Here is an 11,090-nt window from a genome sequence, read left to right on the forward strand (position 1 = left end):
ATGGAGCGCGGACCGCATTGGCTTCAATCTCCGAAAATAGCAACTCTCTGATTCTTGGTTGTGCGGATCGCACTAAATCGAGTGCGGCCGCAGTAACTTCAGTGCGGACCGCATTAAATCCCATGCGGCCGCATTGCCTGACTTGCCTAAATAGCATACTCTCTGAACCTCACTTGTGCGGACTGCACAGAATTGTCTGCGGCCGCACTGGCCTTGTTTTGCCTGAGCTTTGTCTTGCCTTGATACTTGTGCAAGTTTCACTCCTTTTGAGCTGATTTTTGACATCTTGTCACCTTGTTGATCAAACCTGCAATCAAGCACAACTTGTGAGCCTTTTTGGGATTATTTTGTACAAATTTCTAATCAAAACATAAGCAAGGAGGAATATGAAACGTATCAAAATCCCTAGTTATCATATCGCTCTCGTTGTTGTGACTAGATCCGCTCCCACCTGCTCCATCAAAGTCGACCTCAACCCTCGGGGTGTTGTTGTTGACCGTCTGCATTGTTTGATTTACGGGAGCACTGGGAGGAACTCGACCTCGTCCATTCGCGTTACTGGAAGCACCCGATAACGCCTGCTTCAGCTCTGTCAAAACCTTATCTTGCTGTGAGATGGCTTAAAATGGCTTCCAGTGGCATCGTTCCCCTGACTATGGGTATCACTGATTGAATCCTCGTGCTGAGGCTGATTTCCTTGGGCCTCAAGGCTGTGTGTGTTGCTAACACCATTATCTGCCATTTTCAATGATTTTTTGCTAAGAACAAATAATCAAACGCGTTAGTAAAAGAGACAAGGACCAACTTAATTACACAATTGTCTAAGCCCCACGGTGGGCGCCAAGCTATTTACCCGTAAAACAGTACAGTTGAATTTATACGTGGTTTATTGATAAGTAGGGATTTTGACCGCTTATTTGCTCTCTGTTACTTGCGTTTTAGCTCAAAAATGCTCAAAGGTATTCCCGAAAACTAACAAAATGTGCTTACTTGCAGGAGTATTGGAAAATGAGCCAAAGAAGTCAAAATCAACTCATAAAGGAGTCTAAAGTGAACAAGAACCAAAACGGGGCAAATGAGGTAGCAGTGCGGACCGCACAATTCTAGTGCGGCTGCAGAAGGAGATTCAGAGAGTATGTTTTGGCCAGCTCAGGGAGTGCGGACCACACTGAAATTGTGCGGCCGCATCCATTTTTATGCGGACCGCAGAGTTGAGATTCAGAGAGCGGGAAAGTTTAAGAGTGCGGACCGCGTCACTTTTGTGCGGTTGCATAATCCTAAGTGCGGCCGCACCCACTTTTATGCGGACAGTAGAAGCCTGAAGATTTCAAGCTCAATTCCCCAAGACTGCGGACCGCACTAGAATTGTGCGGCCGCAGAAGCCCATTTTGCGGTCCGCATCAGAATTATGCGGCCGCACTGCCTCCGTAGGGGCATTTTGTCAGATATTTTCAGCTTAGTATAAATACAACTTTTTGTCATTTTTAGGTTAAGTTTAGTTTGGAGAGGTGCACCAGAGCATTTTTCTTTACTTCTTTGAGTAAATTTGTATTAGATTGACTTCTTAACATTAGTTTATCTTTGTTTAATCAATAATTATGCATTGTACCTTAATTTCTTCTTGTATTTCTTTATTTTTCATGAGTAGCTAAATCTTTAGCTAGGGTTGTGGCTCAACCCTAGTGTGGATACTTAATGGGTATTTAATTTGAGGGCTTGTTTGTGATTGGGTTAGTCATATCTAGCCTTGTTTATGCTTAAATTCTAGGATTAATGGTTGCAAATATTGATTTATGCCTTTTTGACCTAGTCTTTGCTTGAGAAAGAGAGACTAGGTTTAGGAAAACTTGGCTAGCAAGGAATTGGGGTAAATTCAAGAAATTGATAGTCCCCAATTAAAGGGTCAAATATAGAGATAGTAAGATCCGACTTTAGCATATATCACTTGATTTGTGCAAATACCCATTTGGGCTTGAGAAAGCCAAATCGGGCAAAATCACTCAAACTACCGAGAGGTATAGAGTGAGCAATTGCGTGTGTTTGCTATACCACGAACCCGATAAATCAAACTTGCCCTATAATTTACAACTCGTTAGGTAGCCACCTAGGTGGAAGTCACGACCCTAGATTCCTTGATCATTTGAAAAACACTCAAAACCGAAAACATTGTCTTTTAGTTATTATTTGCAATCCTTAGCTAAAAGTAGAAATAGAAAATAACCAATGAATATGTGGAAGTCCATCTAAGGCACATCATACATTTACTCTAGTTAGATACCTAATCCAAATTCTAACTACATATGAATTCGATCCCGACTCGTGTTGGGTTTATTATTGCTTCGACCGCCTTACTACCTAATTGTGGTGTGAGTTTGGGCGAGATCATTTATAGACAAGCGAATTATTGATTCTGAAATAATAGATGAATTAGACAAAAATGTAATACTTACCCTTGAGATGGAGATAAAATAGAAGAAATTATAATTCCGGGAGCAGAGCTTCCCGGGACAATAGCAACGATATCAGTAAACAAGAAGATAAAATTATATTGAGCTTTGAAGAGTGTAGCATATGTTTGCCAGAAAATTCGTGTCCCTTACAATGATAGTAGAGCTCAATATTTATAGCTGCACCTAGGAAACAAGGTCCTAGGATCAAGCCCCCTTTTAATGTCAATTATGAGGGCCATTGTAGAATGTGTAACGGCAGGCAGTGAATGTCATATTCCTTGTAACGGGACGCGCACTTAATGCTGTAGAATATTCCTCATTAAATGCTACCGGGTGGCAGGTATTTATTTCATCTTTAAGAATGTCATTCTCTCTGGTAGCAGACGGGATCGTTGCCTCCAGATTTAACTTCCTTCTGTCTTCGGCTCCATGTGTCACTTTCTCGTGTGATTATTTAATATAAACATATTTTACCCTCTACACATAGGTCACTTATGGGGAAAATTCTACCTACTGTGACGACAGTAAACATGAAAATCATGAGAAGAAGGAATGTCCTAAATCATGCCCAACAGACCAGATTATGCGAGGAGGTCACAGAAAAGGAAATTTATGATGGTCTCAACCCATAGGGGGGTGACAAATCCCCATAGGTGGATGGCTATAATTTTGTGTTCTATAAAAGAGCATGGCCTATCATTAAAAATTGAGATCATTGAAGTTGCACAAGAATTCTTCATAATAGGTATAATGTATAGAGGAAGTAATTGTACAACATGCACCTTGATTCCAAAGATAACCAACCCTGCTGCATTCAAGAAAGATAAGCCAATTGCATGTTGTACTGTACTCTATAAAATCATAGCTAAAGTCCTAGCAGGGAGAATTCAGAAGGTGATTGCTAGCCTTATCACAGAGACTCAATCAGGCTGTATACATAGGAGGAAAGTTGCAGATAATGTGATCCTAGCTCATGAATTGGTGAAAGCATACACAAGAAAATATATTTCACCTAGATGCATGATTAAGATGGATATTCAAAAAGCATATGACACTGTGGACTGGAGGTTCCTGGAACAGATGTTGGTAGAATTATGTTTCCTCAAAAGTTTGTCAGATGGGTGATGGAATGTGTCACAACACTCAACTACTCCATAGTTATAAATGGAGAGTCAACTCCACCACTTGATGCTGCAAGAGGACTTCGACAAGGGGATACAATATCTCCCTTTCTGTTTGCTATTATCATGAAGTACCCGAGTAGAAACCTTAGTGCCCTGAGGGACGAGAAGCAATTCAAATATCAATCCTAAATGCTCTAAACTGAATGTCACACATATGTGCTTTGCAGATGACTTCCTAATATTTTCTAAGGGTGATGTAACCTCTGTAGACCTTTTATGAGAAATTTGGTATATTCACTGCTGCCTCAGGCCTACAGGCTAACTTGTCCAAAAGTGCTATATAGTATGGTGGTGCTTCAGAATCTACCAAGCATGATATCCATCAGCTACTAGGATATGGACAAGGGGACTTACCATTCAGATATCTAAGGATTCCATTGGCTACTAGAAAATTAAAATTGGTAGAATGGCAGCCTTTAGTAGCCAACATCACGGCCAGAATTTCATCATGGACAACAAAGAAGCTATCATATGCGGGCAGAGTTCAATTGGTAAAATCAATGCTTTTTGGCATACAATCCTATTGGGCATAGATGTTCATCATACTTGCTAAGGTGAAGAAAGCTATTGAAGCTTATTGCAGAAGCTTTGTCTGGCCTGGAGCAAATAAAATCACTAGAAAATCACTGGTATCATGAAGCAAAATGTGTCTACCTAAATTAGTAGGAGGGCCAAATCTTACAAACCTAAAGCTCTGGAATAAGGCAGCCATAACAAAGACTTGTTGTGAATTGAATAGGAAGAAAGACACCCTTTGAATTAAATGGATTCATGAATACTACATAAAAGAGCAGCACATGGAGAGTATGCTTATCCCCCGGCAAGCAAGCTGGATGGTTAGAAAAATACTTAAGACAAGAGAGAAACTATGTCATGTGCAACCTGACTTTGCTAGCAGTACAAGTATGAACAGAAGCATCTACATGAAAATACTAGGGGATCTACCCAAAGTTACCTAGAAAAAACTCATGTGTGAGAATATAGCAAGGCCAAAAGCACTATTTATAGTATGGCTTCAACAACATGACATGCTACTCACAGCAACAAAGTTGAAAAATTGGGGGATTCAAGTTGATACCAACTATATTATGTGCAAACTGGTAGACGAAAGCAAGGATCATTTGTTTGCTGAATATGCAATTGGCATTGGTAGGCAAGTATGGAGTAAACTAATGAACTGGTTACAAATTGCTTGGCCGGCAATGAGTTTATGGAGACATATGCAGCACTGGATAGAGCAACATACACAAGGGAAAACAAACCATGGAAGACTTGTGAAGCTGGTGTATGCAGAGTTTGTCTATGCAATTTGGATTGAGAGGAATAATAGAATATTTGTCTAGAAGGAGATATCAAGTGAAACTATAGCTAGAGAAATAACATATACTTGTTATGTTAGAGCTAATGATACTATTAGGTTGTTACTTTAAAAGTGTAGATTTCCTAGCTAGGAAGTGAAGGAGAGATACAGAGAGTGAGTTTTTCTTTGTTTTGTTATCAACTCAGCAGACTGAGTTATAAAGTCTAGCTGGATTTGTAAATGATTTCTTGGTAATCAATGGAAGTGGATACTCCACCAAAAGAAAAAAGATTAATCTTTTACCCTCATTTAAAATCTATAGAAAGATTACTTCCCCCTTGGAATATCCAAGTTGAAGTAAACAGGATTTGGAGCTTATCACAACTAGTAATCATGCTGGCTAAAAAGTTGATGTTAATTAAACTTTTTGCAAATAAACATCAACCCTTTAGAACACCTAATCATTTTTGGGGTGGGGTGGGGTAGGGGAGGGGGTGGGATTAACTGAAGACTTTTTAAGTTTTCTTTTCTTTTACTTTGGTACCTCTTTTTGGCTTTTTCGATGAATCTATAGCCTATAGGTAGAGAATGCCTACAATCTTCAAGAATACAAAAGTTTGATTTCTGAGTGATTACGAAATCCATATGTACTGGAAGTCTTTAAGAATCCAGCTTTCTCCAGGTTTGCATACTCCTAATAGAAAACACAAAAAAGAAAAAGCTCCGTTGGTTGGATCATGAATCAAGAATTCATGATTCACATGATTTCACTGCAGTACTCATGTTATACTTATATCAACTCTATTATACTTGAAACGCTATTCTAATTATACATATTACATACAGAGTCGGACCTACCCTCTAGATAGAGGGATCATCAGCCCCCGGTAACTTCCAAAAAAATATGTGTATATATATTTTAAGTAATAGGTATATTTTGATTGTCACTTTAAGATTAAAATTTATAGACAGCTGCATTAGGGGGACAAAACTTGACTTTTGGTGCGCTGCCTAGGTTCGTTAGTATTTGCTCAAATTTTATTCGATAGTGGTGCTCATGCCACTTTTAAATTCTGGGTCCGCCTCTGATTACCTTGGTTACTTTAACGATTAGACGTGTCTATTGTACTTAAAAGACATGTACAATTTCGACATTTACTTAACTGTAATTGTTCTATTCAATTAAACATTGACTAAATTTTTTCAGCCAGTTGCTTCTATTGGCTTACATTTATGTTCCCTTTAATTTTTTTTTGTTATACATATATTTACTAGTAATTGTCAAAAATGAAAAGGAGATCGATGCAGCTTGGATTGAAATTGCTGTGACCGTTTGGTACAAAGCTACCAACTTTAGATTTGACAATTTGGGATATAAATTCAGCAACCAGAAAACGCAAAACTCTTACACCCTATACAAAACTTGTGAATGAAACAAACGAGGCTCAACGTAACTACCTTCCTAGACAATACAATTTCTTTAAGAATTTGAAAAATAAATAATATTGGTATTAATTATTCTCTCATATCCCATATTATAAAAATCTTGAAACGTACTAATATGAGAACCCCGGGGGCTGTCTCTGTGTGTGCCAAGGTTTCTTGCATAGCATGAGAAGTTTAAGTGAAGCAATGAAATTATTGGTGGATGTTAAAGTTCCTCTTTTTTTTTTTTTTTTTTCCTTTTCTTTTCTACCCTAAATGTTTGTCTTCTTGTACACTCTAGGGCGACATCGGAACTGATACTAGGTTGCCCTATTTACACTCAAATACTTCTACTCTCAGACCATCTTTTTTAATTAAATTTTTAAAAATACACGTTAAACTGTCTTTATTAAGATGTTCTATTGTTACTGATTAATATAAATAAAATTAATCCAAATAGACCCTAACTTAAACCAAAAATAGCCAGCGAATGTATACAATATATATATATAATTCATGCATAATTTATGTATAATTAATATATAATCTATGTATACTGGATAGAAAAAGTAAACATTGAATCCTGGCTGGCTTGTTTATTGAATAAACAATTCAAATATACCCTTTTGTTGTTGCACAAAGATCCGGGGAAATACATTTATTCCACTTACTTAAATAAGCTGAAGAAGAAGAAGTGAATTCCAAGCAAACACTTTTTTTTCCATCTAAGTACTAATTATATTGCTCAACTTTTCTTCAACCTCTAACTTTAATCTTTTAGGTATAGCATAAGTCTTTGTTTTTAAGAGTAAGATGGAGTAAGAAGAACAAGTAGGTACTATTGAACTGAAGTGTGGTAAGGACTACTACAAAGTGGAAAAAGTAGAATTCAATATACCTTCCCAACCTTGATGAGCAATTAGCTTGACGGAGAACATGCCTCAAGGCCACAAATTACTTTTTCCTTTTTTCCTTTTTACTCTTTGTCTCTCCTCCAACAAATCTTGTTATATTTTGGAATAGTTAGAGAACAATAGTGAAAAGGTTTTTTCCTAATTTATGTTCTTAACAAAAGAAATGACTTGTATGAATGACTCTGCTAACGAGAAATCTATCTCAACAAATGTTACCAATGAAAGCACCAAAAATACTACGAAAACAAGAACTTGTCCTTCTTGTGGTCATCTGATCAAATCTGAAGAAAAGGTTAGTATTGTTATATTTTTCAATTGCTTGATTATACAGTCAAACCTCTCTATAACAGCCTCGTTTGTTCCGATATTTTTTTGCTACTATAGATGACATATATTATAACATAACATAATTAAAAATCGGTTCCGACAAAAGTTTGGCTTTTGTAGTGAATGGTTGTTATATATAGATGTTATAGAGAGGTCTAACTGTAGGTTATTATAACGCGATTAATTTTAATTCTTTTGATTGTGGATTTTTGTGAATTTTTTGTTTATGTATAGGCTGGGATTCACAATCTTCCAGGATTGCCTGCTGGGGTGAAGTTTGATCCAAGTGATCAAGAACTTCTTGAACATCTTGAGGCAAAAGTGAGATTAGATGCTCACAAACTTCACCCTTTAATTGATGAGTTCATTCACACACTTGAGGGAGAAAATGGAATTTGCTATACTCATCCTGAGAAATTACCAGGTACTTACTCTGCTAATCCTTTGCATTAGGATCAAGTTTCATGTGAAATGATTTTAAGTTTGATGTTATTCAACCTCTTTTAGATTCTCAAATACAATATGGAAGTGCTCTATAAGCCGCGCAACTATATATAAAATAATGGGGTTATTATAGAATGTTGCCAAAGAGAATGAATTACTACCAAACAAATACATTTTTCACGTACTCACATTAATTCTATGCACATTTATGTACTAATAGTGTAACAAATTATTTACTTATAACTTAGGTAAAATAGCAACTAACTTGCTATTACATATTTAATCATATATAACTTAAATTGTAATCAAATATTGACGTGCAGGAGTGTCTCAAGATGGGTTAATCCGACATTTTTTTCATAGACCATCCAAAGCATATACGACAGGTACAAGAAAAAGAAGAAAAGTAGAGACAGATATAGAAGGAAATGAAACTCGTTGGCACAAAACAGGCAAGACTAGGCCAGTTGTGGTTAAAGGCAAAGTGAAAGGACACAAGAAAATACTTGTACTCTACACAAACTATGGAAAGCAAAGAAAACCTGAGAAAACAAATTGGGTAATGCATCAGTACCATCTTGGTGATAATGAAGATGAAAAAGAAGGAGAGCTTGTTGTGTCAAAAGTCTTTTACCAAACTCAACCAAGACAATGTGGTAATTCTCTCCTTAGAAATAATTGTCCTCCTCCTGCAGTTAGAACAAATATTGGTCAAGCATCTCAATTTAGGGACAATACTACATTTGTTCAATGCTTCAATAATCCAACTCTCATATCCTTTGAGCATAATAACCGTCCAACTCCTCGTCTCCCAAATTTTAATCTCCCTCACTCTTCATTTATTCCTTGACTATTTTTTCCCTTTTACATGAGATACTCATAACAGGTCTGAATAAGTTATCGAAACGGGGAAGAATAAGGAGAGTTTCTCTTGTTATTGAGGACTATATACGTAGGGTTTCAGATGAAGCTCCGCTCCAAACTTTAATTATCATTTTAATTATACTTATATATTTTTGATGTGGTTATTTCTGCAATATTGATGCTTCCTTTGTACAGTGAGGCTGAAGAAATAAGTGTACATGGCTCATGATACATAGACTGGGAGAGTAACTAATTGGAGTTCAACTGTACAAAGATATATACTGCTATGGTTTAGCATATTTACACTCATTATTCATTAATTATATTTGCTTTGGCTATAATCTTTTATATTTGGAACTTTATTGTAAGCATTATGGGAATTCTGAAATTGTAGTAGCTCTTTTATTTAAAGATAACTGCAGGTAACCATCCATAATTGGAATTAGTAGCTCTTGGTTTCAGACCTAGTGCCTTATACAAGGTAAATCTTGTTCTTCATTTCCACTTCTATGAGAAGGTACAGTCAGATCATACAAGGCAAAATTTGAGTAACCCGTACGAAGAATCATTGTCATATTAACTTTCGATTATAAATGGTGCGAAAGATTCTTCGAGTATACTTTGTTTTGATCCCATGTGTTTGGCGTAAAAAAGGTAAATAGTTACTGTGTACGTATTCTTGTCACTTGTTGGAGACTTGGGAAGTTATTGTACCTCATATGGTACTACTTTTATAGTTTTACACAAGTCGACGTTGGGCTATCTTTGAAAAAATAAAATTAATGTAATTGTTTTTGCTCATTTTTCTAGGGCTTAAGCCCTTGATTCTTGAGCCTTTTTCCACATGCAATATTTCTCATTGTTTGAGCAAAAAGTATAAAATTCTTTTTCTCGAACTAACTACTAGTATGTAAATCTTAGTCAAACATAATTAAATTCAGATCTAGACATACAGAATGTAAAAATAAAAGAAGGAATAATAACGAGTAATATTTCTTCATATAACAATTGTACATCAATCAAGTGTGGTTAGCTTACATCCGGGACAGTCTTGCATCAAGGGAGCAATGAAAGGAAAGATAAGAGAATATTGATGATGAAGAGATTCTCTTTGTTGTCTCCTCTATGGAAGCTGTTTTTTCCCCTCCAAAAAGATCCCCTCTTTTGGGTTTAGCTAGTCCCATTTATATTAACAACTTCCCTATTTGTCCAATGGTCTTTGACCAGCGTCCTTTCTCGTCACTGTGCCCTCTATCGTTTGCTTGACCACTACGTTTGTTCTGCGACGTAAGTTTTCCTATGACTCGGCCCTAACGATGGCCGAGGTGCTCTTTGTCATCTGGCCCTGTAGGCACGACTGCGACTTGGTCGACCTCATGTCGTTCCACTTAGGGACGATTAACCCATTGTCAGATTTTGACCCATACAGTTAGTCCCTCCGTCCGATGGGGTCACTTCTTGGTGGGCTCAACGGACGGACTTTGTTGATTTATAAGTTGGAGAAATTTGATCGTTGTGTGTTGAATGAGACCCTTAGGTTGAGGAGTCAGTGTGATGTTTCGATGGTAGCGTCGAACCGTTACGTCAGTTCGGAATTGAACCGTTGCATCGATTTGCAGCATCGTGAATGCCCTTTACGCATCGTTGCGGCGCATGTTTCCTAGGCACCGTATCGTTTCCCACGCCCTATCAATTTTTGATTGGCGGCTCTCGGGTTTCTCGCTTAGGACATTCATGTTCTTATAAATAGGGGAAAACACCATTCTATTGCTACACTTTTCGACTTATCTGAAGGGTTTTACAAACCTTTACCTTCTTCAATATTTCAAACTTCTGAGTTCATTCTCCTGTCAGTCAGAACTTGATATCGACGTCTTCTCTCTTCCTTCCTCTTACTCATTTATTCCGATCAATCGAGACAAATGGCTGGTACTTCTTCCCATACTGACAGACTCATCGAAGCTCCAGTGCCGGAAAATGACGCACCTATTCTCGAAGAAGGAGCGGAGGCGGCGGAAGATGAGGGGTTCCAACAGTGGCTGAAATATTGCCCAGTCCGGGGAAATTATGGACTGACTTCAACAGCCCCACCGGAGAAGAACCGGATCCTGTTCTCTATTATGGATGAAGCGGCGATTGCGGCGCTCAAAACCAAATGGGGGATTTCGAACCATGTTGAGAT

General features: G+C 37.5%; 2 protein-coding genes across 2 annotated transcripts; both read left to right on the forward strand.

The window, feature by feature from the left end:
- Positions 1-4,602: 4,602 nt before the first annotated feature.
- On the forward strand, positions 4,603-4,977 carry LOC109244852. Its single transcript, XM_019412012.1, has one exon. It carries the CDS (start codon positions 4,603-4,605, stop codon positions 4,975-4,977), a length of 375 nt encoding a protein of 124 aa, XP_019267557.1.
- Positions 4,978-7,098: 2,121 nt separating this feature from the next.
- On the forward strand, positions 7,099-9,228 carry LOC109244862 (NAC domain-containing protein 73-like). Its single transcript, XM_019412022.1, has 3 exons — positions 7,099-7,565; positions 7,835-8,024; positions 8,368-9,228. The coding sequence occupies exons 1-3, from the start codon at positions 7,419-7,421 to the stop codon at positions 8,892-8,894; spliced, it is 864 nt and encodes a 287-aa protein (XP_019267567.1). The 5' UTR covers positions 7,099-7,418; the 3' UTR covers positions 8,895-9,228.
- The last annotated feature ends 1,862 nt before the right edge of the window (positions 9,229-11,090 follow it).

Source organism: Nicotiana attenuata, unplaced genomic scaffold (assembly GCF_001879085.1).
Source record: "Nicotiana attenuata strain UT unplaced genomic scaffold, NIATTr2, whole genome shotgun sequence".
Lineage (NCBI taxonomy): Eukaryota > Viridiplantae > Streptophyta > Magnoliopsida > Solanales > Solanaceae > Nicotiana > Nicotiana attenuata.